The sequence below is a fragment of the Myotis yumanensis genome, unplaced genomic scaffold, assembly GCF_028538775.1.
Source record: "Myotis yumanensis isolate MYYU_CA2020_CCGP unplaced genomic scaffold, mMyoYum1.0.hap1 SCAF_2, whole genome shotgun sequence".
NCBI classification, from domain to species: Eukaryota; Metazoa; Chordata; class Mammalia; order Chiroptera; family Vespertilionidae; genus Myotis; species Myotis yumanensis.
The window spans coordinates 36,069,237-36,095,657 of NW_027223753.1; the positions used below are offsets into that span (position 1 = coordinate 36,069,237).

General features: G+C 41.6%; 1 protein-coding gene across 1 annotated transcript in view; it reads right to left on the bottom strand.

Annotated features, from left to right (window-relative positions):
- NRDC (nardilysin convertase) overlaps positions 1-18,449 on the bottom strand; it is a 72,630-nt gene extending 54,181 nt beyond the window's left edge. Inside the window, exons 1-2 of the mRNA XM_070405102.1 lie at positions 17,961-18,449; positions 576-930 (exon numbers count right to left, since the gene is read on the bottom strand). Of these exons, the coding sequence (XP_070261203.1) occupies positions 576-930; positions 17,961-18,304 (699 nt within the window). The 5' untranslated portion in view covers positions 18,305-18,449. The remainder of the gene's footprint in view (positions 1-575; positions 931-17,960) is intronic.
- Positions 18,450-26,421: the final 7,972 nt, after the last annotated feature.

A 26,421-nucleotide genomic window follows, 5' to 3' on the forward strand; every position in this document is an offset into this window, starting at 1 on the left:
CTATCACTGTTCTTTTTCTTTTTCCATTCTCTCCAAGGATAATACTCTTTCTTATTCCTCTATCCAAGGCTAAAAACTATGCAGATCCTCACCTCTCAGCATTTGTTTGGAAATATATAATATGCATAAATACAGATATATTGAAATATTACCAGTGATTACCTCTGAGAGTTATGGTTATTTTTTAAATATTTTTATTAATTTTTGTTTATTTTATTTTTTTAGAGAGAGAGAAACATCAGTGTGAGAGAGAACCATCCATCAGTTGCCTCCCACATACCCCGACTGACCAGGGGCTGAACCGAAACCTGGGTATGTGCCCTGACTGGAATCGACTGAGCCACACTGGCCAGGGTTATTTTGTCTGTCTTTATTCTCCATGTTTCTATAATAAACATTTGTCACTTTTATAATCAGAGCAAAATGTTTATAAATGTAACCTTTATGCAAAATTGACCTTTGCTGAAGATCAAAAGATACAGATTTCATTTTTGACATTAAGAAATAAAACATAAGTTTAGAACTTATCCCAAAGAATTTCCAAATTAGAAAAAGATATAATAGACATGAATCACCTGTTTTTCAGTGGCTTTCTTTCTGGCTTCTGCCCTCTCTTCTAATTCTTCTAATTCATTAACTTCAGCATCAAGATCATTGTTATCATGCTCATCAACATCATCAAACTCATTTTCATCATCAAAACCCTCTTCATCATCGTCTTCTATTTCAGCTCCAGAATCTTCATCATCATCGTCGTCGTCATCATCGTCGTCATCGTCGTCGTCGTCGTCATCATCATCATCATCATCATCTTCTTCATCATCTTCTTCCTCTTCGTCTTCATCATCTGTTGCGTCTCCTGTTTTACCTTCTGTATTACTTAGGTCTGAAATCAAAAGTGCCTGCAAGCCATTTCGTAATTTGATGTATCTAAAACAAAACAAAACAAAATACATTTGAGTCAGCAATTTATTAGAATACACAATACAAGTGATCAGCTTAGCAAAAATTTTGTAAAAATTCAAGTACACACAGGAAAACCAACACTATTTTAAATTAAACTAATCAAAGTGGTTGTTCTGGGAGGGGAACCTCAAAAAAGCTTATCAGTTTCTGAGTAGTTGAAAAGAAAGGATGAGAGACACTACATTGTATTTTATATACAGTGGTGGGCAAAAGTAGGTTTACAGTTGTGAATACGCAAGTTTATTATTGTATTATTATTTATTATTTTCCAAATGAATGACTATAAACCTACTTTTGCCCACCCCTATATACAGTGTACATTTTAAATTACCATTTACATTTTTAAATTTTAAACTATGAAAATAGTTATTCAAAAACCAAATCTTAGAAGTTAAAGCCCCCACTCAGACCACCTTACTATTTTTTTAGTTTGTGAGTATTTAATAAACATTCTACCATACCAGAAGACTTAAGAGAAACATATCCCCCAATGTACGGAGCAGTCATGTAAGCTTAAACATTAGAGCAAAATCTCATACATTTAAACTCTATTGGTTCCCTTTGATACAATGTATTTGATATTTTATACCAGTCACCAAAGCTGCTTTTATGGACTAAAAATTGAATATAGCTCTAAGAAAACAATCCCACAGCAGAGAGATGATTATCCTATTTTAGTAAAACTGCTATGCCAGTTTGATGACGGGTGCCTACTACAAACTTCTGTTTATACTCATTCTTACGTGTTATTCAATAAGCATTTACTTAGCAGCTTTTTAAAAATATTTTTTTATTGATGTCAGAGAAGAAGGGAGAGGGGGAGATAGAAACATCAATGATGAGTGAGAATCATCAATTGGCAGCTTCCTGCATGCCCCTACTGGGGATTGAGCCCCCAACTGCATGTGCCCTGACCTGGAAGCCAACCGTGACATCCTGGTTTATACGCTGATGCTCAAACACTGAGCCACATTGGCCAGGCTGCTTAGCAGCTTTTAATGTATTAGATACCATGCTACATTAAGGGTAAAAAAGAATAAAACCACATTCCTCACCATCAGGTACTCACTGTCTAGTACCATGCAATACAATTAAGCCAGTACAATACAAATTGACAGAGGTAAACACATAATGTTAGAAAGAAGGAAGCAATCAGGGAAGGCCTGTGAGACAAGGCACACTTAATTTGAGCCTTGCCAATAAGAAAAAAGTTCGTCTAGCAGAAAGTGAAAATATTAAGGTACAAAGAAAAGAAGGACTTGATTAAGATAGAAGACTGAATACATGGCTTTATCTCTCTCCTTTCCATATCAAAAATCGCATTTAAATAACCTCAATACTCCAGCTTACTCCTCACTCCCATCCAACACACATACCTCAAATCTATCCTCAGCAGCCTGAATAAAGCAGATCAAGAATGTGATAGGCTAAACTGTTTCCCCGACAGTCTTTTGCGAAAATCCTAACCTCTAATACCTCAGAATGTGACTGCATTTAGAAACAGGGCCTTTACAGAGATTATTAAGTTTCAATGAGGCCATTATAGTGGCCCTAATCTAATCTGACTGTTGTTTTTGAAAGAAGAAATTTGGATCCATAGACATTGGACATGTCCACACATACATGAAAGGCCATGTGAGGACATAGCATGAAGGTGGCCATCTGCAAGCCAAAGAGAGAGACCTCAGAAGAAAGCAAACCTAACACCTTGACCTTGGACTTCTAGGTGGACTTGGACTCCAGAAATGAAGAAAAACAAGGTTCTGTTGTTTAAGCCTCCCAGTGTTGTTGCAGCCCTAAGGCTCCATATAATGTTCCCCCACTACCTATACAACCTCCTTTCCCACCCCACTCTTTATTCATTTTTTTGTTGTTGTTCTGACCAAATAACTTTATTGTTGTTTCTTTAACATTCCAAACAGGGCCTTCGTGATTGCTATTCCATTAGCTCTTGCCCCAGATGAGTATTTGCATGGCTGCTCCATCTCTTTCAAATCTTTGCTGAAATGCCCACTTTTTAGAAATGCCTTTTCTAACCATAGTATCTAAGATAGCACCCCAGTCAATCTCTATCCTCTTTTATCCTGCTTTAACATTTTTCACACCACTTATCATCACTTGACTTTTTTTTCGTATTGTTCTTATGTGGGCCTTTAGAATGTCAGCTCAAAGGGCAAGGCTTTTCTTTTCTTTCACAAGCATCTAAGACATTGCTTGGTACTTAGGGAACATTTAAGAAACATTTGTTGAACAAAAAATGTTACTGCCTAAAGAGGGCCTGATATATGATAGGCACTTAAAACTGACAAAGTGAAACAAAATATCAGCTAAAATCTAATACCTAGTTTCATAAAGATAAATATTATAAGTATACATGTATACATTAAGTGTATATAAAGGTATAGCAAATGAAATAAGAGGATACAAAACAAATGTAACAGTAATCTTACATAATAAAAGGCTAATATGCAAATCAACCAAACAGCGAAACGACTGGTTGCTATGACATGCACTGACCACCAGGGAGCAGATGCTCAACACAGGAGTTGCCCCCTGATGGTCAGTGCATTTCCATAGAGGGAGCACTGCTCAACCACAAGCTGGCTCATGGCTGGCCAGCGCAGAGGCAGTGGCAGGAGCCTCTCTCACCTCCGCAGCAGCACTAAGCCATTAGTCAGGCATCCCCCAAGGGCTCCTGGGCTGCCAGAGGGATGTCTAACTGCCAGCTTAGGCCCAATCCCCCAGGGAGCAGGCCTAAGCCTGCAGGTGGACATCCCCCAAGGGGTCCCGGACTGCGAGAGGGTGCAGACCAGGCTGAGGGACCACACCGAGTGCACAAATTTTCATGCACCAGGCCTCTAGTGTGTGTGTGTGTGTGTATGGAGAGGAATAGAAGTAAAACAGGATACAAGAACTTCTGTGCCTAAATTTATAATTTCTATACTTTTTCAATTTTTTGTAATGAAAACATGTCCATTTATTATTTGTATAATAAAAGTAATTTAATAAAAACCCAAAACCCACTCGTTAACAAATTAAGAACACATACACACACACACAAAGTCCTTTGTTTTATAGAGGACTAACTCCACTAAGTCAACATCAAATCCATTTAAAGACAGTCAAGGATAAAATGCTCTTTATCATCACTTCTAGTCAACACTACATTGGAAGTCCTAATCAATAAAAAAAGATTCAAAATATACATAAATAGAAAAATTATGAGGCCAAGATAGTGAAAGCTATAACAAATAATTGCAAAATATGACTACCTAGAGAATTAAAGAAAAATTTTTAAAATGAGTAATAAAGAGTTCAGCAAAGTATCCAAAATCAAGAACCATGAACAAAAAGCATGAACTTTCCTATGTAGCAAAGATAACTTATTAAAATGAGATTTAAATAAAAGCTCCTATTCACAAAAGTAACAAACTATAAAATACTTAAATATAAACCTAATAACAATAGCTCACATTTTAAATGTATTAACTTGCATGTCTTAACCCACTTAATCTTCCTAATAACCCTAAAGAGGTATTATTCCCATATTACAGATGAGGAAACTAAAGTACAACGAAGGTTTGTCCAAGCTTACCAGGAACTGAACTCAAGCAGCATGGCACTAGAACCCATTCTTTTCACTACTACTAAACACAGCATACATAAGGAAAACTAGAAAACTTTACAGAGAATTCATACCATACTGTTGGGTGGCAACACCCAATATTGCAAAGACATAAATTCTTCCCCCAAATTAACGTATATAGTATTCAAGGCAATTCCACTTTTAAAATCCCAAAGATTTTTGTGGAACTTGATATACTGACTCTAAAATTCATGTCGATGAGAAACACAAAAAATGCCAAGAACATTTAAAAAAAAAAGTTTTAATCCTCACCTGAGGAATATACCTTTTTTTAAATTGATTTCAGGGAGAGAGAGGGAGAGAGAGAAAGAGAAACAGAAACACTGATTTGAGAAACATCCCTCGGTTGCCCCCCATATGTGCTCCGACCAGGGATGAAACCGCAACCTGGGCATGTGACCTGACTGGGAGTCAAACCCACTACCTTTTGGTGTATGGAACAGGACAACACTCCAACCAACTGAGCCACACCTGCCAGGGACCAAGAACATTTTGAAAAGGGACAACAATGAGGGGGAACTGCCTTACCAATTATAAAAAGTCTTTTAAAGCAATTGAAATCAAACAGTCTACTGGTACAGGAACACCTACAGATGAAAGAGAACAGGTTCTAGAAACCGAGAAATGTTTATAATACTATTGCAACACTTTATTATAATTCAATAAATGGTGCTGAAACAAAAGACAATTCACTTAGGGAGAAAAACTAGCCATCTATCTCTACCTTACACTCAACACATAAATAAATCCCAGATAGATTAGAGAGCTAAAAGGAAAAAGCATTCTAGAAGTATTTAAGAGACAATAGTTATAACACTGGAATAAGATAATTTGTGCTAAACAAGACATAAAATCCAGAAGCTATAAAGGAAAAAATAGAAAGATTTCACGACATTCTAATTTAAAACTTTTTTAGAACAAAACATCATAAACAAAATCAAAGAGCAAAATGCACACTGAAAGAAAACACTAACAGGGAACATTCATAAAAGAGAAATATTGGAAATCACCCAAATGTCCACAGGTAGGAGAATATGCAGTAAATTATCCTTTAGCCACACTATACCATAATTCAAGATTTCATTTTCATTACAGAGAGAAAATAGAAACTTGGGTTCTAGCCTTAAAATGTTATTTCTAGGCCTAATAGATAGTGCTCAATCATTTTAGGTCCAAAGAGCATACCTGAAGAGATCAACCAAAGAACTTGTATGCATAACCCACGGACACAGACAATAGGGTGGTGGAGGCCTGGGGTGGGGGATAGAGGCGGGCAATAAGGGGTCAATGGGAGAAAAAGAGGTACATATGTAATACGTTCAACAATTTTTTTTTTTAAAAAGAGCATACCTGGGGAGCTAACTTTGTAATTATACAACTTGTCATTACCTTTCCCTAAATCATGTGGTCTCAAACATTTATATGTATATATAATTATTTTTGGAAAGGTGGGGTTCTTCTAAGATGTCAATCTTTCTCAAAAAAAAAAAAAAAAAAAAGAAAGAAAGAAAACAAACTCTCTTCTAACTTATTTAAGCTGTCTTCCTTTATTTGGCTTCATTATCCCACTGCTCCTGTACTGAAAATAAAAGCTGAAGACGATTTTTCAAACCATTTTCAAAACTCAAAAATACGGAATTATTTTCTTTATAATAAAGTAGCCATCAACTCATTTTTATTAGTTATTTGAGAAACCAACTTTTGTGAATCCGCTTTCAGTCACTAAAATTACCAGTTAAGAGTTCATGTATTTAAATCCAAGTACATATACTGAGACAATCTTGGGGGGTATTTTAATCAAGCTACTAAAATTATTAACATTATGAAGGTTGAGGCATAATGAAAGACTCCATTCTTTAACTTTCCAGTCCTGTATCTATCTATCTATCTATATTTCCAGATAACCCTCTAATTGCCACCTGGTTATCCCCTGAATGACTCATGTATATATCCATCTGATATCCATTACCCAAACCACTGGGATGTCACCAGACCTCCTGGCACCCATCTTCTGGACCATCTGGCATGCATCATCCTCACTGCCTGACATCTGACAACCATCCTGGACCAATCCTAGGGCTAAGAACTTAGTAGAACTGATAATTCTCAACACTGTACGTTTTACTATAAAAACTTTTAACCTTCCTTTCTTCTTTGAAACATTTCTGGGCTTTTGCCTAGCTGTGTTTCCCATTTGCAAATTCCAACACTCTTAAATAATTCTCTATCATTTATTTCTAGCAACCCTCTGAGTTCATTTGTCAAGACTAAGCATTCATTACAATATTCCCAACTCACAGGATTGCAACAATCAGAAAAATTAAAAAATTTAAAATAAAATCTCAGTAGAGTAAAATTTCTTCACAAAAGTTAAAAATGAAATTAGAACAAAATTAAGTTTCTATGTGGCTCATTTGTTAGCCAAGCAAGTGAGTTAGCCAACAAGTGAGTTAGATTGTGTTGGTAGCCCTGAAGAAATTTATCCACAGAAAATAAACTTGCTTAAGGCTATCAGACTTGGGGTGAGAACTATTGCAAAAAGTTGGCATACTAGAAATATTGAGTCAAATAAAAACAAAGCAAATCATTAAGATTTTGGTCTTGATATTACCAATACTGCTGGGTTGTTGTTTATTTGAGGAGTCAGGGCCAAGTTTGAAGCAACTGAGGAATTAGCCTCTATGAATATTATTGTATGTTGTTATTAATCCTCACCCAAGGATATTTTTTTTTCCATTGGTTGCCTCCCACACTCGCCCCAGGTCGGCAGATCGAGGCTGCAACCGATGTCCGAAGTCCGTGCCCTTGACTGGAATTGAACCTGCCACCCTTCAGTCCATGGGCCGACGCTCTAACCTTTTAGGCACACAGGCTAGGGCCTCTATGAATATTCTTCATGGAAGAACTAGAGACAAGATCATTTTCAAAGAGGTTGAGAAAACAAGAATACAATACAACCTAAAATGTTACCACATTTATGTTGGTAAAAACATGTATAGAGCAGAAGAAAAGCTTTAGCTGGACAAATTTATCTTTGGTGAGGTGTTTCCAAGCCTATGATTATTTATTGTCTTATTCATCAGCAGTACTTTGCAAAAAATACATGAATCTATCATGTCGTAGTGAACCAGTGGTGTTATTTGCTCTTGTAAACTTTACAATCACTAATTCTGTGAAATTTTATCAGAAATACAAGCAGAATTTCTTGAATTGCCCTTACTGTGGAGTAGTTTGATAGTTTAGCAATGGGAACATTTTATTGCAATGTTTTGAGCCAAGATTGAAGATTTTCAACCAGTATTATCAAACCTCAAATGGCTTTGGAAATTAGCTTCTGCTGCAGACTTGATATGTTTCTTAATGAATTCAACTCAAATTACAAAACAGTACTTATATGCAAACTTATCTTATGGTAAAGTCATTTCAACAACTAATGTTATCTGAATCACAAGTAATGGGAAACTGCTTTTTTTTTTACACACACACTCCTGTGCTATCAAAGTTAAAAGACAAAGTCCTATCTCCATTTGCACACAAATTTGTAGCAATATGTTTTCCAAGCAAACTACAGTTCTAATAGTGTTTTTCAGACCTTGGTGGAAGCCCTTTTAACTGTGCTACTGAGGAGCTTCCACCTAATTTTCAATCATTAATTTACAATGTAATGAGACATGCTAAAAGGCAAAGATATCAGAAAAGATTCTAATAGAATTTTATAAATGCTTTTTAAGTGATAAATATGCTCAAGTAAAATCACATGCTCATGGACTGATATGAGTATTTGGCAGTACCTGTCAGTGTGAAAGCACATTTTCAAAGGTGAAGTATGTAATCGTATTACAAATCATTAAGAGGCGGACATTTGCAATCACTTGATGACAGGGAACACTAACTTTGACCCCCTCCAAAAGCAAAATATATTCCCAATAAATAGAATTCCATTCTTCTCACTAGCAGACCTGTATTGCACTAAGAAAATTACTTAAACTTAGTAAAAAAATTTATTAAAAATTTGCAGAAATTTTTTCTTTCTTGTTATATAAGTACCTATATGATAGCCTCAATTTTTCCTCTTGATTGACAAAGCCCAAAATATTTGTTATCTAGCCCTTTACAGAAAACATTTGGTAACCTCTGGGATACATTATTTTTAAAACATGTGCTCGGACAACTGGTAGTCCATATACATATATATATATATATAGTTTGTTTGTTGGTTTATTTTTGTTAATCCTGACCCGAGGATATTTTTTCCATTGATTTTTAGAAAGGGAGAAAGAAACATCAATGTGAGAGAGACATACCAATTGGTTGTCTCCCGCACTAGCCCTGACCAGGCAGGGGATCAAACCTACAACCCAGGTATGTGTCCTTGACCAGGAATTGAACCCATGACCCTTTGATACTCAGGCCAACACTCTAAACACTGAGTGGCACTGGCTAGGGCTGGTTATCCATATTTTTTTTTTTTTTTTAAGAATTATTTTTTTTTTTTTTATATATATCTTTTATTGATTTTTTACAGAGAGGAAGGGAGAGAGACAGAGAGTTAGAAACATCGATGAGAGAGAAACATCGATCAGCTGCCTCCTGCACATCCCCCACTGGGGACGTGCCCGCAACCCAGGTACATGCCCCTGACCGGAACCGAACCCGGGACCCCTCAGTCCGCAGGCCGACACTCTATCCACTGAGCCAAACCGGTTCCGGCGGGTTATCCATATTTTTAAAAAACAGTAATAAAATTAGATCCTTACTTAAATGTAAAAAGCAAAACTGCAAAACTTTTAGAAGACAAGAATATGAAAAAAGCACAAACCATAAATAAAAATATGAATAAATCTGATTAAATTTTAAGAGTTTCCTTTTTTTTCTTGGTTAATCATTACTCACCTGAGGATATTTTTCCCACTGATTTCCAAAGAGAGTGGAAGGAAGGGGAGAAGAGAGGGAGAGAGAAACTTTGATGTGAGAGACACATCAATTGGTTGCCTCCAGGAGGTGTAGATGGACCCTGCAACCCAGGTACTAGCCCTTGACCAGGAATCAAACCCGAGACCCTTTGGTGTGTGAGCTGACACTCTAAACACTGAGCAAATGGGCCAGGGAAAATTTTAACTTTCTAAACAAAAGGTAAAGATAAGCTATTATCTTAGGAAATATATTTGCAATTTGTATAACCAACAAAGAATTAGTATTTAAAATATGTAAAGAATTCTTACAAGTCAACTTAAAAACGGAAAAGACACAACCCAATAAAAAATGGGCCATTGATAAAAGGATAAATCCAAATGTTCAGGAAACACGAAATACTGCTAATAATTAGGGAAATACAAATAAAATATTTTTAAAAGAGAAAAATATTTCCCACAGATCAGATTCTCAATTTTTTTTTTTTAAATCTAACATTAAGAGTCAGGAGGAATGTATAGAAGCAGGAGCTCTCATGCTCTATTTGTATAAATGTAAATTAGTATGACTAATTATAAAGAATATTATGGCAATATCTAGTAGGGTTTAAAATAAATTGTTTCACTTATAGGCATACTAGAGGCCCAGTGCATGAATTCATGCACCGGTGGGGTCTCTCAGCCTGGCCAGTGACCAAGGCCTATCGGGGGGCCAGCCAGCCAGGGGGAGGGACCCTGGAAGGTTGGCCAGCCAGCCCCCTGATAGGGGCCTATGGGGGGCCAGTTGGCAGGAGGGAGGGACCGTGGAGGTTGGCCAGCCGGCCGGCCTTTAATCGAGGCCATGTGGGGGGGAGGTGTCTCGGCCAGACGGGGGGAGGAGCATGGGAGGTTGGCCGGTGGGGGAGGGGGAGGACCCACAGGAGGTTGGCCGGCTGGGGGGAGGGGCCACGGGAGGCTGGCTGTGGAAGTGCACTGACCACCAGGGGGCAGCTCCTGCATTGAGCATCTGCCCCCTGATGGTCAGTGCACGTCATAGCGACTGGTCAACTGGTCATTCTGGTCCTTCTGTCAGAACAATCTCTTAGGCTTTTATATATATATAGATACTGTGGATGAAAAAGGGACCATATACTAAAGCAGACAAGCTGAGGGGAGGCCTACATGGTGAATCTTTACAAACTTAAGAGACCAAAAGTAACCACATAGGATGGTCTGAACATAAAAATTCCTAACTAAAAGTGGGTAGTCACACCCTACGCATGTAGCTTCCTTGACAAGGATCAATTTTTACCTTAAGAGGGGCTGTATGTTGTCTTTTTGCATCTAAGGTAACACATACCTTTTAAATGTCAGAGTAATTTCCTTTTCCAGTCCCCTCAAGGCACACCTACCACAAGCAGAGCAGAGACTACAGAACTCCTCAATGTTATCTTGTTCCTCAAATACCATCTCTCTATGCTGTAAATGTTAACTATCTTGTGTCCACCAATGTAAAAGAAGTGTCTCTCCATTTTACTTTTTATCCAATCCCAGATATTTTCCTGTTTTGCTTTCTCCCATCCCCTAATCTACCAAAAATAGATTTCACATAAACATCTGTCTTATCCTTTTATTCTAAAGTATAAAATAAGCTGCAAAACTGCCATTCTCTGGAGTTTTCTCAATTTGTTGAGATTTTGCTTCCCAACAATTGTCATCAGTTTGGTTCAAATAAGCTCATAAAAATGCTCTATAGGTTTAGATATTTCTTATGTCAATAATACATCTATTCTATCCTATCTACTAATAGACAAACATGGTAATTAACCATAACTTCGCTATCCTTCCCACTGACTAATCAAGGCGATATGCAAATTAATTGCCAACCAAGATGGCGGCTGGCAGCCAGGCAGCTGAAAGGAACAGGAGGCTTGCTTGCTCCAGTGATGGAGGAAGCCAAGGTTCCTCGCCTGCCGCTGCTGGACTCTGAGCTGCACTCTAAGAAACAATGTTGCAATTATAGAAGCTAAACAATCCCCAGAAACCTGCTTTCAGCCAGCCAGGCCTCAGAGCTTAGAGCGGCAGTGATGGCAACAATGTTTCAATTATAGAAGCTAAACCCAGATACCTGCTTTCAGCCAGCCGCAGCCTCAGAGCTGGAGCCGGGCCTCAGAGCTGGAGCCGGCTCTCAGCTCCAATGACAGCTATAGAAGGTAAATAAATCCCATAATAAAAAACAAACAAAAAATAAAAAATAAAAAAGGAGAGGCTGGGAGCTTCAGTTGCCCGCCAGCCTGAAAATGGCCCTCAGCCCCTCACCCAGACTGGCGAGGCATACCACAGTGGGGACCCCCACCCTGAAGGGGGTGTGACCAGCTGCAAACAGCCATCAGCCCGTCATCCAGGCTGGCCAGGCACCCAAGCGGGACCCCCACTCTGATCCGGGACACCCTTCAGGGCAAACCAGCCGGCCCCCACCCGTGCACCAGGCCTCTATCCTATATAGTAAAAGGGTAATATTCAAACTGACCCTAACAGCAGAAGGACTGGAAATGACTGGTCACTATGACACACACTGACCACCAGAGGGCAGACGCTCAATGCAGGAGCTGCCCTCTGGTGGTCAGGGCGCTCTCACATGGGAGGAGCTCTGCTCAGCCACAAGCCAGGCTAATGGCTGCCAGTACAGCAGTGGTGGTGGGAGCCTCTCCTGCCTCAGCAGCGCTAAGGATGTCCAACTGCAGTTTAGGCCTGCTCCCTGCTGGCAAGTGGACATCCCCTGAGGGCTGCTGGGCTGCCACAGGGATGTTTGATTGCCATCTTAGGCCCAATTCCCCAGGGAGCGGGCCTAAGCCAGCAGGTGGTCATCCCCTGAAAGGTCCCAGACTGCGAGAGGGCACAGGCCGGGCTGAGGGACCCTCCCCCCCCCCTCCCGAGTGCACAAATTTTTGTGCACTGGGCCTCTAGTATATATATAAAACCCTGATATGCAAATAGACCAAACGGAGAAACAACCAATTCACTGGTGCGCCAACCACCAGGGAGCACGCACAGAACATGGCAGGTGTCAGTGGCAGGCGACAGAGCACAGAACATGGCAGGCATCAGCAGGTGAGCGGGGGTGCCAGACCAAGGTGGGGCGCCAGTCACTGTCATCCGGGCAAGCCTCTGGTGGGTACTGAAAATTCTTGGCTCCCACACACGGTCCCACCCGGCACTTGCACCCACTGCCAACGCCTGATGCCGGCCCCAATCACCCCTCAAGGCTTCTCTACCTTCCCCTGCTCCTGAGGGGCGATCGGGGCAGCAGCCACCACTCACACCCGCTGCTGGCGCCAGCCCTAATCGTCCACGCCATCAGCAGGTGCGAGAAGGGCCGGCACCATCAGTGCATGGGAGCGGTGGCAGCGAGAGTGGGCTGCTGGCAGACAGGGGACAGGGGGAGGGGCCATGGCAGGAGGGGCCAGGCGGGGGCACAGAGGATGGGCTGAGACCTGCCCCTGTGCCCATTGCAGCCTCGCAGCCCACAGTTCCTTTCAAGGTGCACGAATTCATGCACTGGGTCCCTAGTATAGATATAAATTCTCAAATATGCACAAGGAATCATGTATAAAAATGATTGTTGAAGCACTGGAAACAACTTAAATGCCCAACAATGAAAGAAAAGATACATTGTGGCATAATCATAAAGAAATATACAATAGAAAACTAGGAGCACTAGTGGTTTGGCTCAGTGGATAGAGCATCGGCCCACACTGAAGGGTCCTGGGTTCAATTCCAGTCAAGGGCACATAACCTCAGTTGAAGGCTTGCTCCCTAGCCCTGGTCAGGGCATGCAGAACACAACCAATCGATGTCTCTCTCTCACATCAATGTTTCTCAGGTGAGGATTAACAAAAAAAAAAAAAAAGAAAGAAAACTGGGAATAACGTAAGTGACCAATAATGGAAAACAGATAAATTATAATGTATTCATACAAAAAGCTACTAAATAGCTTTTAACACAAATAACTAGTGTTACATTTATCAGCATGGGCAAATATCGAAAGCAATGCTAAAACAAAACAAAAAAGCAGGTTACAAGACATTTGATGTGATATAACTTCTATTTCTATAAAGTCTTAAAACAGTAATACTGTTTACAGGTAAATGTATATTTAATGAAATATACATAGAAACTGTATAGATGCCAAATTCAGATAATGGTTAACCCTGGAAAATGATGGTAGAGAATGACATGGGAGGAGGCAGTGCACAAAGAGCTTCAAGTATATCTGTATGGTTTTGTTTCTTTAAAAAACTTTTTATCTAAAATAAAAGCAAGAAATAAAATTATTTTTTAAAAAACACACACACACAAAACAGCCTGGCCAGTATGGCTCGGTGGTTGGGCATCGACCTATGAACCAGGAGGTCAAGATTTTATTCCTGGTCAGAGCAAAAGCGATTGCAGGCTCGATCCCCAGTAAGGGGTGTGCGAGAGGCAGCGGATCAATGCATCAATGATTCTCTCTCGTCATTGACGTTTCTATCTCTCCCTCTCCTTCCTCTCTGAAATCAACAAAAATATATATATATTTTTAAATACAAACTGAAAAACATCTATATAATAAAAGACTAAGCGACCATTACGGCAGAATGACCAGAATGACTGATCACTATGATGCACACTGACCACCAGGGGGGAGATGCTCAACATAGGAGTTGCCCCCTGGTGGTCAGTGTGCTCCAACAGGGGGAACACTGCTCAGCCAGAAGCCGGACTCACGCTGGCAAACGCAGTGGCAATGGCAGGAGCCTCTCCCCTCCTCCATGGCAGCGCTAAGGAGCAGCAAGCTGAGCAGCGAGCAGGTGGGCCCCAGACTGTGAGAGGAATGTCCTACTACCGGGCCTAAGCCAGCAGTTGGACATCCCTCGAGACTGGGCTGAGGGACCCCTTCCCCCAGCACGAATTTCATGCGCCAGGCCTCTAATAATATAATAATTAGGCCAAAGGAGAAAAGGATGAAGGCATCAGAAATGGAAGCAAGACTACAAGACAGGTACTATTCTAGGCACTGAGGTACACCAGTGAACAAAACAAAGTCCTGGCTCTCACGAACAAATAAATATATACTGTATCCAATGACAGTAAGTGCTATGAAGAAAAATAAAATAGTAAGAAAGAATATAGGGGTGGGAAACCTGAGTAATGAGGTAACCCAGGGAGCAAAGGAAGCAGGGAAAAGAAGTCTGGGGAATGAGCCATAGGCATTCCAAAATGTAGAGGTCAAGAGGATAAGGAGGATCCTGCAAATAAGGCAGAAAGAGAACTAAGTACAGTGCTGACCTGGAAGCCAACTGAAAAAAGCACTTCAAGACGGAAACTGTGTCATATGATACTGAAAGGTCTATGAAGATAAGAACTTGAGAACCAATTGTAAAGGTTATTGGTGGTCTTGAAAATAGCAATTTTGGTACAGCAACAGTGGCAAAAGCCCACTGAGTTCAAGAAACAATAGAGGATGATAACTCCATCCTTTGTGTGTGTGTGTGTGTGTGTGTGTGTGTTAATCCTCACCCAAGGATATTTTTCCACTGATCTTATAGAGAATGAAAAAGAGAGGGAAAGACAGAGAAACATCGATGGGAGAGAAACACATCAAATGGTTGCCTCCTGCATGCACCACAACCAGGGCCCTGGCTAGAGAGGAGCCTGCAACCAAGGTACATGCCCTTGACCAGAATCGAACCCAAGACTCTGGTCCGCAGGCCGACGCTCTATCCACTGAGCCAAACTGGGTAGGCCCAGACAACTCTTTTAATAAGCTTTGCTATAAAGGAAACCAAGAAAGTTGAGTAGCTGGAAGGGGATAGTGCAAAGGGAATGTGAAGTAAAGAAATGTTTTTCCACAGAAGATAAAAACAATTACAGCATATCTGTATGCTTGTGGTAAAGATCCAGTAAGAGAAGGAAACTGATGATGCAACACAGAATGAAATAATTGATGTATGGGGTCAGTAAAGAGGAGATGGGATCTAGTGTACAAGTGGAGAGGTTTTAGTATATATAGTTGACTTATTAACAGACGCATTTAAAGACTCAAAGAGTCAGTGCCTCCCTACAAAAAATTCAGCACAACAGAGGGGAAACACAAATAGAACTCACAAAAATGAAATAGCTTGAAAAAAGTTGCTACCGGGGCATACAAGATTGTAAATAACTTAGCCACCCAGCCAGGGCTCAGCTACTGTTCTAATTGCTCTAGATGTATTCTTTCATTTAATGACCTCATTTCTGGCAAATTCATTTGACAAATACTTCTTTTTGTGTGTGTGTTTTGTTGTTGTTGTTGTTATTTGTTAATCCTCACCCGAGGATATTTTTCCATTAATTTTTAGGAAGAGTGGAAGAGAGAGGGAAAGAGAGAGAAACATCGATGTAAGAGAAACACATCGATTGGTTGCCTCCTGCACGAGCCCCCACAAGTTGGTTGGAACATCGTCCAGTTGTGCCTTGGACTGTGGTCAGGGCACATACCTAGGTTGGGGGTTCGATCCCTGGTCAGGGTGCATATCAATGTTTCTCTCTCCTTCCCACCTTCCTTTCTCTCCAAAAATCAATAGAGAAACATATTAAGTGAGAATAAAAATTTAAAAAAAAGAACAGTACCTGATACATAGTGTGTATTCTATAAATATTAGCTGTTATTATGTATCTTTATATAGGCAAACAAAAACTGAAGCTGTTATTGAACATTTAATTTGGAAGACAAAAACTAAACACCTTTTATGAAGGTTTCAACTTGTTCATTTACATATTACTAATACAACCACATCTTTAATGAAAAAAGGAAAATTTAGCCCCTCCATAAAGATCTCTTTAACCTGCAACCTGGTTGGAAAAAAAAATAGTACAAAGACATGGAGTGAAAAGACAAAACAGACCGGTCTTAAACTTGAGGTTAAATCACTTTTTTCTAGATTTGTTTCAATCATCTGTCAAATGGGGATGGGTGGGGAGTGGAAAAAATTATCTCGAAGGTTCTTTACTGCTCTAAACAAATTTGTTTGTTTACAAACAAATTGGAACTAAAAATCCTTCAGCTTTCAACTCAACAAGAGTAAGAATTCTATAAAAGTCAGTCAATGGTGCACTAGGTTTGGTGGCAGGGTTTTCCAATCAACTATGTTATTATTTAGCTGTGTAATTCTGAGCAAGAAGCAAACTCTCTGGATCTCAATTTCTTGAACCTGTAAAATGAAGCTGTATACAATCTCTTTAAAATACAGGACATTCTATGAAGTAAGCTACCTATGAGGGAAATATTCAGCTGGGGATTCGGCCACCAGCTAAGAGATGTTTAGAAGATTTCAGTATTGCCGAAACCGGTTTGGTTCGGTGGATAGAGCGTCGGCCTGTGGACTGAAAGGTCCCAGGTTCGATTCCAGTCAAGGGCATGTACCTGGGTTGCGGGCCCATCCCCAGTAGGAGATGTGCAGAAGGCAGCTGATCGATGTTTCTCTCTCATCGATGTTTCTAATTCTCTCTCTCTCTCCCTTCCTCTCTGTAAAAAAAATCAATAAAATATATTTTTTAAAAAAAAAAGATTTCAATATAAAGCAAAAGTAGAGAATTTCAGAACTAGGAAACACCTTAGGAGTCTAAGACTCACACAACTGAGACTGATATATTCTTGGAAGAGGTCACCCAATCATGCCAGTAATGAGAAACCCATGGAAACAAGCCACTTCATCAAGGGCCAACTATGATGCCTAAGTTCTTTCACTCAAGCCACACCATCCTCTAGGACAGCGGTTCTCAACCTGTGGGTCGCGACCCCTTTGGCGGTCCAACGACCCTTTCACAGGGGTCGCCTAAGACCATCCTGCATATCAGATACTTACATGACGATTCATAACAGTAGCAACATTAGATATGAAGTAGCAACAAAAATAATTTTATGGTTGGGTCACAACATGAGGAACTGTATTTAAAGGGCCAGAAGGTTGAGAACCACTGCTCCAGTAACTTCCACCTATTAGTTTTATCCCTATTCCAACTATAAGGACACCTCAAATATGTGTGAGTAGGTAATATACCCCTTAAGTATCCTCTCCAAAATTAAAAACCCCAACTCTTCAACCTTTCCTCATAACATAATACCAAGACTCTCTTCTAGGCATCCAGCCTATTTTTCCTTAGAGAAACCTCCATTCTTGCTGAACGTCAAAATTACTCGAACCACTATGCCCGTTCTGACATTCTGATTCCTAGTAGAACCCAAGAGTTCCCACCTGTCCAGCTGCCACCACACTGAAGCCCCTAATTGCCCCCGCCACCTCCACCCGAGGAGGCATTCCGGGGTGGGCAGGGCGACCCTCCGGCTCCTTCAGGCGACACAGACACAAGAAGTGACCGCGGCAGCACGAGAGGGGCCGGCCCCCGGCTCTCCTCCCCGGTCCACACCCCTCCCTCACCGGTATTGCTTGGGGTCGCTAGGAGACTTGACGATCTCAGGGTCTCCGGCATTATTGATAGGCCCCCTCCGTCCCTCCTCCTCAGATTCATCTACTCCTAGACGGGCAACCCGGCCGCTCTCGCCAGCATCCTGGCCACCGGGCTGCAGGTCGGGGCAGCTGCAGGTCGACTTCGCCTTGTTCCTTCCAGGCATGGTCTGGGTAGGAGAGGGTCTGCCCACAGCCGAGTCTTCGCACCGACCCCGCGCGTCGAGTCTCCACCGCGCCGCGAGCTCCCGCCCGGCCGCACACCACAACTTCCTCCCGGTGGCACTGACTGCAGCGACCGGGACTCTCCTCAGCATTCACCACCGGGCCGCAGCGAAGGGCATCCCATTCCCCAGGGTCCGCCTCCCCCTCCTACTCCTCCAGCTGCTTTTCCTCCTCCGCGTTCCTGAGGCGGTGGCGGCCGGCGCTGGTGCTGCCGCAGCCGCCAAGGAGGCCAGGCCTGCGCCCCTCCCCCAACGCGGTCTCCCGCACGCCGACTCTCCTCGGCGCCCCGCCCCGCCCCGCCCTCCAGTCGCCGATGACGCTGCTGGTCCTACCCAATAAAGAGGCAAGACGGCAGTCACGCGCACGTAAGCAGCCAATGGAAACAGGGAATAAAAGGAACCGAGGAGACCTAGGCAGATTCGCTGACCCGGAGAGGGCTCTTCGAAACTCAGGGTGGGCGGGGCGAGGGAGAAAGAGGCGGAGAGAGCGGCGCGGAGGACGACGGGAGGAGGGCGTCCGGGCAGCCCCGCCGCGTTTATGACGTAGGCGGAGAGTTGGTGTGAGGCGGCGGCTGGAGTGTGACCCGCGACTCAGAAAAGTATTCCCCCTGATGAGGAAACCGAGATGCGCGCCCTGCCCCTCAGGTTCGGGGCGGAGCCTCGGGCCGTGATTCAGCACGTGGAGCGCCGGAAGTAGTTTTCTTCGCCGCCGGATGGCAGTTGCTCGCCTGGGGAGCCGGGCTGAGCGGGGCTGAAGGCCTAAGATAGACCTGGCACTGCCCCCACCTTATCGCTGGCCACCTTTTGCTGGTATTCACCCTCAAAGCCCAAAAAGGTGCTTAACCCTTTGAGTGCCAACCAATATCCTAGGAACTATGCTAAAATTGCCAAGGCATTTTTGCTGATTTTACAGCAGTTTAGGAAAAAAAATTATGAATCGCAAGTCAATGAAGTTACATATTCAAAAACTTAAGGAAACCTTTACTACATTGACATTTTTAGCAATATCATCATCACTCATAAAAGCAGACTTAGAACTGGACGCCATTTCGAAGCTTTGATAGCGCTCCCGGCACTTTTGGCGAAAGACGGGAGGAGCTCGAGTCACTCTAGGGGTTAAGAGACCGGTGAGGATGTGCTCACTCTTCTGTGCGAAAACATTTTTTAGCTTCCCCACTGACTAGAGTCCACAGTTAGTGTTAAGGTCAGCCACCATTTATTGAGCAGCTACAGCGGGTGGAGGCTGCTGCCCTCAGGTTATTTTCTGCTTGTAATGGCCTTCAGTGGCCAATTATCTAACATGTGACAGAAACAGACAGTCTTGAAAAATTAAAAACAACTGACATGTTAGCAAGATACAATACACTGGCACATAAAAGGAGTAAATGGATGGGTGGAGAAACACTTAGAGCAGGGAGCTGTATTGATGGCTGTTGTCTTTAGGTTTGTTTCGGCTCCCTGAGCTCCACAAACACGGAATAAAATCATGAACAAAACAAAAATCCTTTCCTTCATGGAACTTGCATTCTAATTGGGAAAAAAACACAAGACAAATAATGTATTTTAAAAACAATGACAAAAAGTTGGGAAGGAGAAGTGCAACGATTCAGGCAGGAAATGAAAACCTGAACTAGGGCAGCAGGTGAGGTAAATTAATTGAAAAATGTTGAAATATCCCAGTTAATTTTCAGTCAGTAATGTTTGTTGTTGAATAAATACCTGAAGTGACGTCAATTTTGACGTTATTCTTTCTTTTAACTCTCCAAAGCAATGATTCCATAAATAAGAAATCTTCAAATTCAACCAGTAATTAGAACTTTCTAACTAGAAGGGGGGAAAAAAGGCCAAATTCTAAAGTGTGACCTGTTAATTTTTCCCTTTAAAAAGAGGTCTCTGAATCTTACAGGTCACCAGACTGCAGAACTATGATAACACTGCATAGTGAGCCATTCCTTCATTCACCTAACAAACTGAGCTCCTAATATGGGCCAGATGCTTGGAATAGAGTAATGAACAAGAAATTTCCCATTTTTCTTTGAGCTTACAAGAGAACTAGTAATATATGAAACAGGCACACAACTTTTTAAATTTGCCATGACTAGTTCTAGAAGGAGAAATACAGGGGGACCTAGTCTGGTCAGAGAGTTTTCAAAAGAGAAATGTAAGCTTACATTTGAAAACTGTATAGGCATTGGTACAGGAACAGACTTGCTCAAAAGCTCTGAGAAAGCAGGTCAATATGGCTAAACTGTAATAATCTTGGATCAAAGGGAAAGTGAGTTAGTGGCCAGGATCATATAGAACCTTCCTAAGAATAAAAAGAAGTCATTGCCTTGTCTATTTTGTATAGCACTGGATTCCTATCTTCTAGAAGAATATGTTGCACATTATAGGTACTCGGTATATAATGGTAGAACAAATGAAACAGGAAGATGTAATCACATGTGGTTTTGCAGGAGATCACTCTGGTTAATGTGTAAAAAATAGTTTGAATGGGGGAGAACGTGGGGAGTGAGGGCAAGAAGAGGGCCCAAGAACCAAGTTTTGAGGAGCTTATAAAAGAGGAAGCATTCATACAAGAGTCTGAGAAGGAACTATCAGCATAGTAAGAGGAAAACAAAAAAAAAAAAATGTAATGTCACAGGAAAAATACCTCTTTGATGCTTGGCCCATTATAATTCTGACCACATAGCAATTGTCCAAAGTGTTAGATTAGATGTATGAAATATGAGAACTGGCAAGGGATCACAGAAGTACTTTAATCTGGCCTTTTCAGATATAAAGAGAAATAACCTATCTAGAGAGCTATAGCTTACAAGTAACCCAAGGTATAGCCAGGACTTCCAAAACCAGAAGTATTGTTTTCCCATCAAAAATAATTTAGAAATTTGCCACCCTCCATTTGAATATTCATAATTACTATAAAGAGTATTCAGCAGAGAAAACAGATAAATTAAGCTATTACTACTTTTTTGTGATTTTTTTTTTTTAATCCTCACCCAAGGATATTTTTTCATTGATTTTTAGAGAGAGTGGAAGAGGAGAGAGAAACATAGATGTGAGAGAGACACATCGATTAGTTGCCTCCTGGACCAGGGCCTGGGCTGGGAGGAACCTGTAACCAAGGTACATGCTCTTGACCAGAATCAAACTCAGGACCCTTCAGTCTGCAGGAGGACGCTCTATCCACTGAGCCAAACCAGCTACAGCTAAGCTATTACTATTTATAGGAAATTGACACATTAGAAAGTTAAAAAGACCTTGAGATCCCCATGAAAGTCGAGGAAAACAGAGTATAATTTTTAGCTTCATTTACTCAGGCTGTCTTAGAGTATGTAAGTGCTTTTTTCCATCTTCAGCCATCCTCTACTTTCCATTTTTTTAAAAAAATATATTTTATTGATTTTTTACAGAGAGGAAGGGAGAGAGACAGAGAGTTAGAAACATCGATGAGAGAGAAACATCGATCAGCCGCCTCCCGCACATCTCCCACTGGGGATGTGCCCAAAACCAAGGTACATGCCCTTGACCGGAATCGAACCTGGGACCCTTCAGTCCGCAGGCCGACGCTCTATCCACTGAGCCAAACCGGTTTTGGCTACTTTCCATTTTTATCTCAAGGATTTCACTCCCATCAGGTTTGGTGACCCTTCTCTTCCTATTTTGATGAGAGGTCAGAACTCATGAAAGTAAAAATATCTCATTTCTATGTTTGAGGCCTACCTCTGAAAGATATTTTAGTCAGTGTAATGGCTGTCTACTTCCCATAGGGGCAGATCTGAGCCTTACTCCTAAAAATTCAAAGGTAAATTATTTTATTAACCTCATTATCTGCCTTTATATTTAGAATCAGGATAAGTCAGAAGTATGGAATGTTGATTCTAGGTTGAGTAGATTGGGAGTTCTATGAACCCATTAAAGTCTCAAGCCCATTGAAGTGGTTGGGTGGTGACTGCTAAATGTGGGAGGAGAGACACTGAAAGAGGAGCTAGGTAACAAGAGAAATATTATTTACTTTAGAATTTTGTCCTAGACCCACGCTCTAAGAAATTATACCTTTGGAGCTCCAGTAATTAAGTGTCCTGCCAATTAATTGCTCTCCATATTTGGTAGCTTTATATTGAGGTCAAGAAGTAGACATGTTCTTATAGAGTCTTCTCTTGGAAGACCGAAGTGTGCACAGCATACTAAGGAGTTTGTGTGCCCGTAAGATAATGTTCTCCTGTACTATAAACATACTTCTAGGTATAATTTGCTATTCAAACTTCAAGGTAAACTGGGAGTAACTATAAAAAATACTTGATGTCAAATAAAAAGTTATTCTATCACAAATCTAGCTTCGTGCTCTCATCTCTCAAGACAGTTTTTAAGACTGTCTGGAAAGGAGAATGTGAGACACAAAGTGACATTTAAAATATGTAAGTCAGAAATCAGATCATATTATTCCCCTTTTTAAAGCCTAACAGTGGCTTTTCTTTGCACTTTGGATAAAATTTAGTTGCTTGCCATTTCCTATGAGACTCACTTATTATTTCTGTTCTTCCTCTATGTTTACAATCTCATTTACCGTTTCTGTCCTTTGCTCTATTCACACTGGCTTTTTTAAAAATTGATTTCAGAGAGGAAGGGAGAGGAAGAGAGAAAGAAACATCAATGATAAGAGAGAATCATTGATCGGCTGCCTCCTGCACACCCCACACTGGGGGTTGAGCCTGGCAACCCAGGCATGTGTCCTGACTGGGAATCGAACTGTGACCTTCTGGTTCATAGGTGGATGCTCAACCACTGAACAACACCAGCCAGTGACACTGGCTTTCTTAATGTCTTTCAATATACTAGGATAATTCTTGCCTATAGGACCATTACATCTGCTTATCTGCCCCAGCCTCCATTTTCTTTTTGAAATGTGATTTTTGCATCACTGACTCCTTCTTATAAGTTATATTTCAGCTCAAATGTCACCTCTTAAGAGAAACCTTCTCTTACCATTCTACCTAAATTAATACTCATTAACTGAAATTATTTATTTGTCTAATGGCTGATTGTCTATATAATCTCTCTATTTTATAAGATCCATTGGAGAGTTGATACTTTGTCTTGTTCCCTTCATTTCCCCAGAATCAAAAATAGTGTCTGGCACATAGTGGGTGTTCACTAAATGTTGAATTAATGAAAGAATGATATAGAAAACAGAGATCGCTATGGAGGCAAAAGATAGGGATTAACTTTAAATTAGGAAGGAACATCTCTGTCATTGGGTCAGGAAGGAAAGAGGCACAGACTGAGCAGGAACTGCAAAGATTTTGTGTTGGAAGGAAGGAAGGGGCAGGAATTTAAAAGAGTTTCTGTGTGACCGCTCCCAACCTCTATTTTCTTTTTGAAATGTGATACAAAGTGAATGCTGGGAATGAGGGGATAGGTTATTATGGGGCCTGCTTCCACGGGAATCAGTAAATAAGATATTTGCTTTTTGTTTGTTTGTTTGTTTGTTTAAATTTCACACATCTTGAAGCCAACCTCAGTTGATAGTTTCAGTTTCCTGAGTAACTATAATACTTTGGGCCAAGTATTTTACGTACATTAACTCATTTAGCCCTCACTACAACCCAAGTCTGTTTGTTATTTACTAGTTAACAGATGAAGAAACTGAAGTTCAAACAGGTTAAAAGAAAACTTGCACAAAATCACACAAGAACGCAGGATAACCAAAAATGCAAATCATGTAAGTTTAATTCCAAAGGCTTTACTCTTTTGCCTCGTACATGTTGCCTGTCCCATAGCTAGGATAAACAGACTTCTAATTTATTAATGTAATCATTGATATTTCCTGTTGTGGTTAACCCCCAGTGTAGTTTTTAAATGTAATATGCAAAGTAACAAATGTCGTAACTTACATATCCCAAAGTACAGTTCATAACTATCATTAAGAAAGTACCTGGGCTCTAGCTGGTATGGCTCAGTTGGTTCGGCATTGTCCTGTGCGTCAGGATGATTCCAGGTCAAGGGCACATGCCCTGGTTTTGGGCTTGATCCCTGGTGGGGAGGCATGCAGGAGGCAGCCGATCGATATTCCTCTCCTTCTCCCTTATTTTTCTCTAAAAAAAAATCAATAAACTATTCTTTTTTTAAAAAAGCATCTGACTTGCCCTAACCAGTTTGGCTCAGTGGATAGAGCATCGGCCTGCGGACTGAAGGGTCCCAAGTTCGATTCCGGTCAAGGGCATGTACCTTGGTTGTGGGCACATCCCCAGTAGGGGGTGTGCAGGAGGCAGCTGATCGATGTTTCTCTTTCATCGATGTTTCTAACTATCCTTCTTCCTTCCTCTCTATAAAAAAATCAATAAAATATATTTAAAAAATAAATAAATAAAAAGCATCTGACTTTCCATCATACTTCCTTTTCTTCCTTTATGAATAATTACTGGGGGCCCAGTGCACAAATTTGTGCACTTTGAAAGGAACTGTGGGCTGCAAGGCTGCGGTGGGCACAGGGGTGGGTCTCAGCCCATCCTCTGTACTGCCGCCTGGCCTGCAGCTGCTCCCACATGCTGATGGCATCGGCCCCGCTCGCACCCACTGACAGCATGGAGCTATTGGGGCAGGCGCCTTCAGCGGGTGCGAGTGGGGCTGCGCCAGTAGCGGCTGGGAGCGGCGGCTCCAGCGCTGGCTGCGGGTGCAAATGGGGCCATCACTGGCAACGGCTGCAAGCAGTGGCTGCCAGCCCCGATCGCCCCTCAGGAGCAGGGGGAGGTGGAGAAGTCCTGAGGGGCAATCTGGGCCGGCACTGGGCGCCAGCAGTGGGTGCGAGCAGCGACTCCAGCGCCGGCAGCAGGTGCGAGAGGGGCCAGTGCCGGCAGCAGGTGCGAGTGCCAGGCGGGACCGCAGCATGCGGGAGCAAAGAATTTTCAGTAACCACCAGAGGCTCGCCTCAATGACAGCAACTGGTGCCCCACCTTGGTCTGGCACCCCCGTTCACCTGCTCCACCATCCTGCTGCAGCTGACACCCGCCATGTTCCACGCTCTGCTACTTGGTGCCAACACCCACCATGTTCTGCGTGTGCCCCCCCTGGTGGTCAGCACACATCATAGCGACCAGTTCAGTTGTTCACCATTTGGTTTATTTGCATACTAGGGTTTTATATATATAGATAGATATCTAAAAGCCATTTGCTTAGGCAGGGCTAAGCAACCTAGGCACCTGTGCCCAGGGTGTACAAGAGTAGCCTAATGATTCATGTGGAGCATGAGCCACATCAGGAGGGTTGAACATGTAGGTTGGTGATGCAAGGTGTCAGAATTAAAGCAGAATAAGGAGGGTGAGAGGTGAGGGCAGTAGGGGTAATACAGGGTGACTTATAAAATAAGTAGATATATTAAAGATATTAGGAATGAGGTTTCTCAATGTAGGAGAAGAGAGTTACAAATAGGGAAATGCAGAAGTTAGAATAAACTCTCTGGTGTTGTAAATGTAGGTATCAATGTGAACTCATAAATTGTAATAGATATAGAAGTTAATATAGATGTGGGTGTGCACGTGTGTATGCATATGTGGGTTTGTATATACATACATATATTCTCAAGCTATGTTCATTGAGAGAGCCTGGAATAAGTGACACCCCAATAACAATGAGCATATCAAATAGCTCTGTCTTGGTTTCTAAATGCTGTTCTCCACTGAAAGGCCATTTTCCACTAAAAGAAACCAAGGCTTCTTGGATAAATGGCTGACCTTAAGGCTAGGACAGGGAAGGTATAAGATGAACCTGGCACATCTTGTATGCCAGAAAGTAATAAGGAAGGACATGTCAAAAAGACACAGAGGCCAGCTTGAAGGGGTTCCCATAGGACCAAAATGGGGACAATTTGTGAATCAAAATAAATCATAGTAAGTAGAAGATTATAACCCATTGTATAAAATAGGAATCCATACGTCTAAACTGATATAAATAAATAGGGAGAGAAGAAAGCTTTTTGTCCAAGTGGAATGCCAACAATGAATGTCAAAAGGATGATGGAATTAGAAGAAAGTCACTATTTGGCAGCCATAATAGTAATAATTCACTCAATCAAGAAACATCTATGGCCCGGCCAGTGTGGCTCAGTGTTGAGCGTCAACCTTCAAATCAAGAGGTCACCTGTTCAATTCCCGGTCAGGGCACATGCTGGGGTTGTAGGCTTGATCCCCAGTAGGGAGCATGCAAGAGGCAGC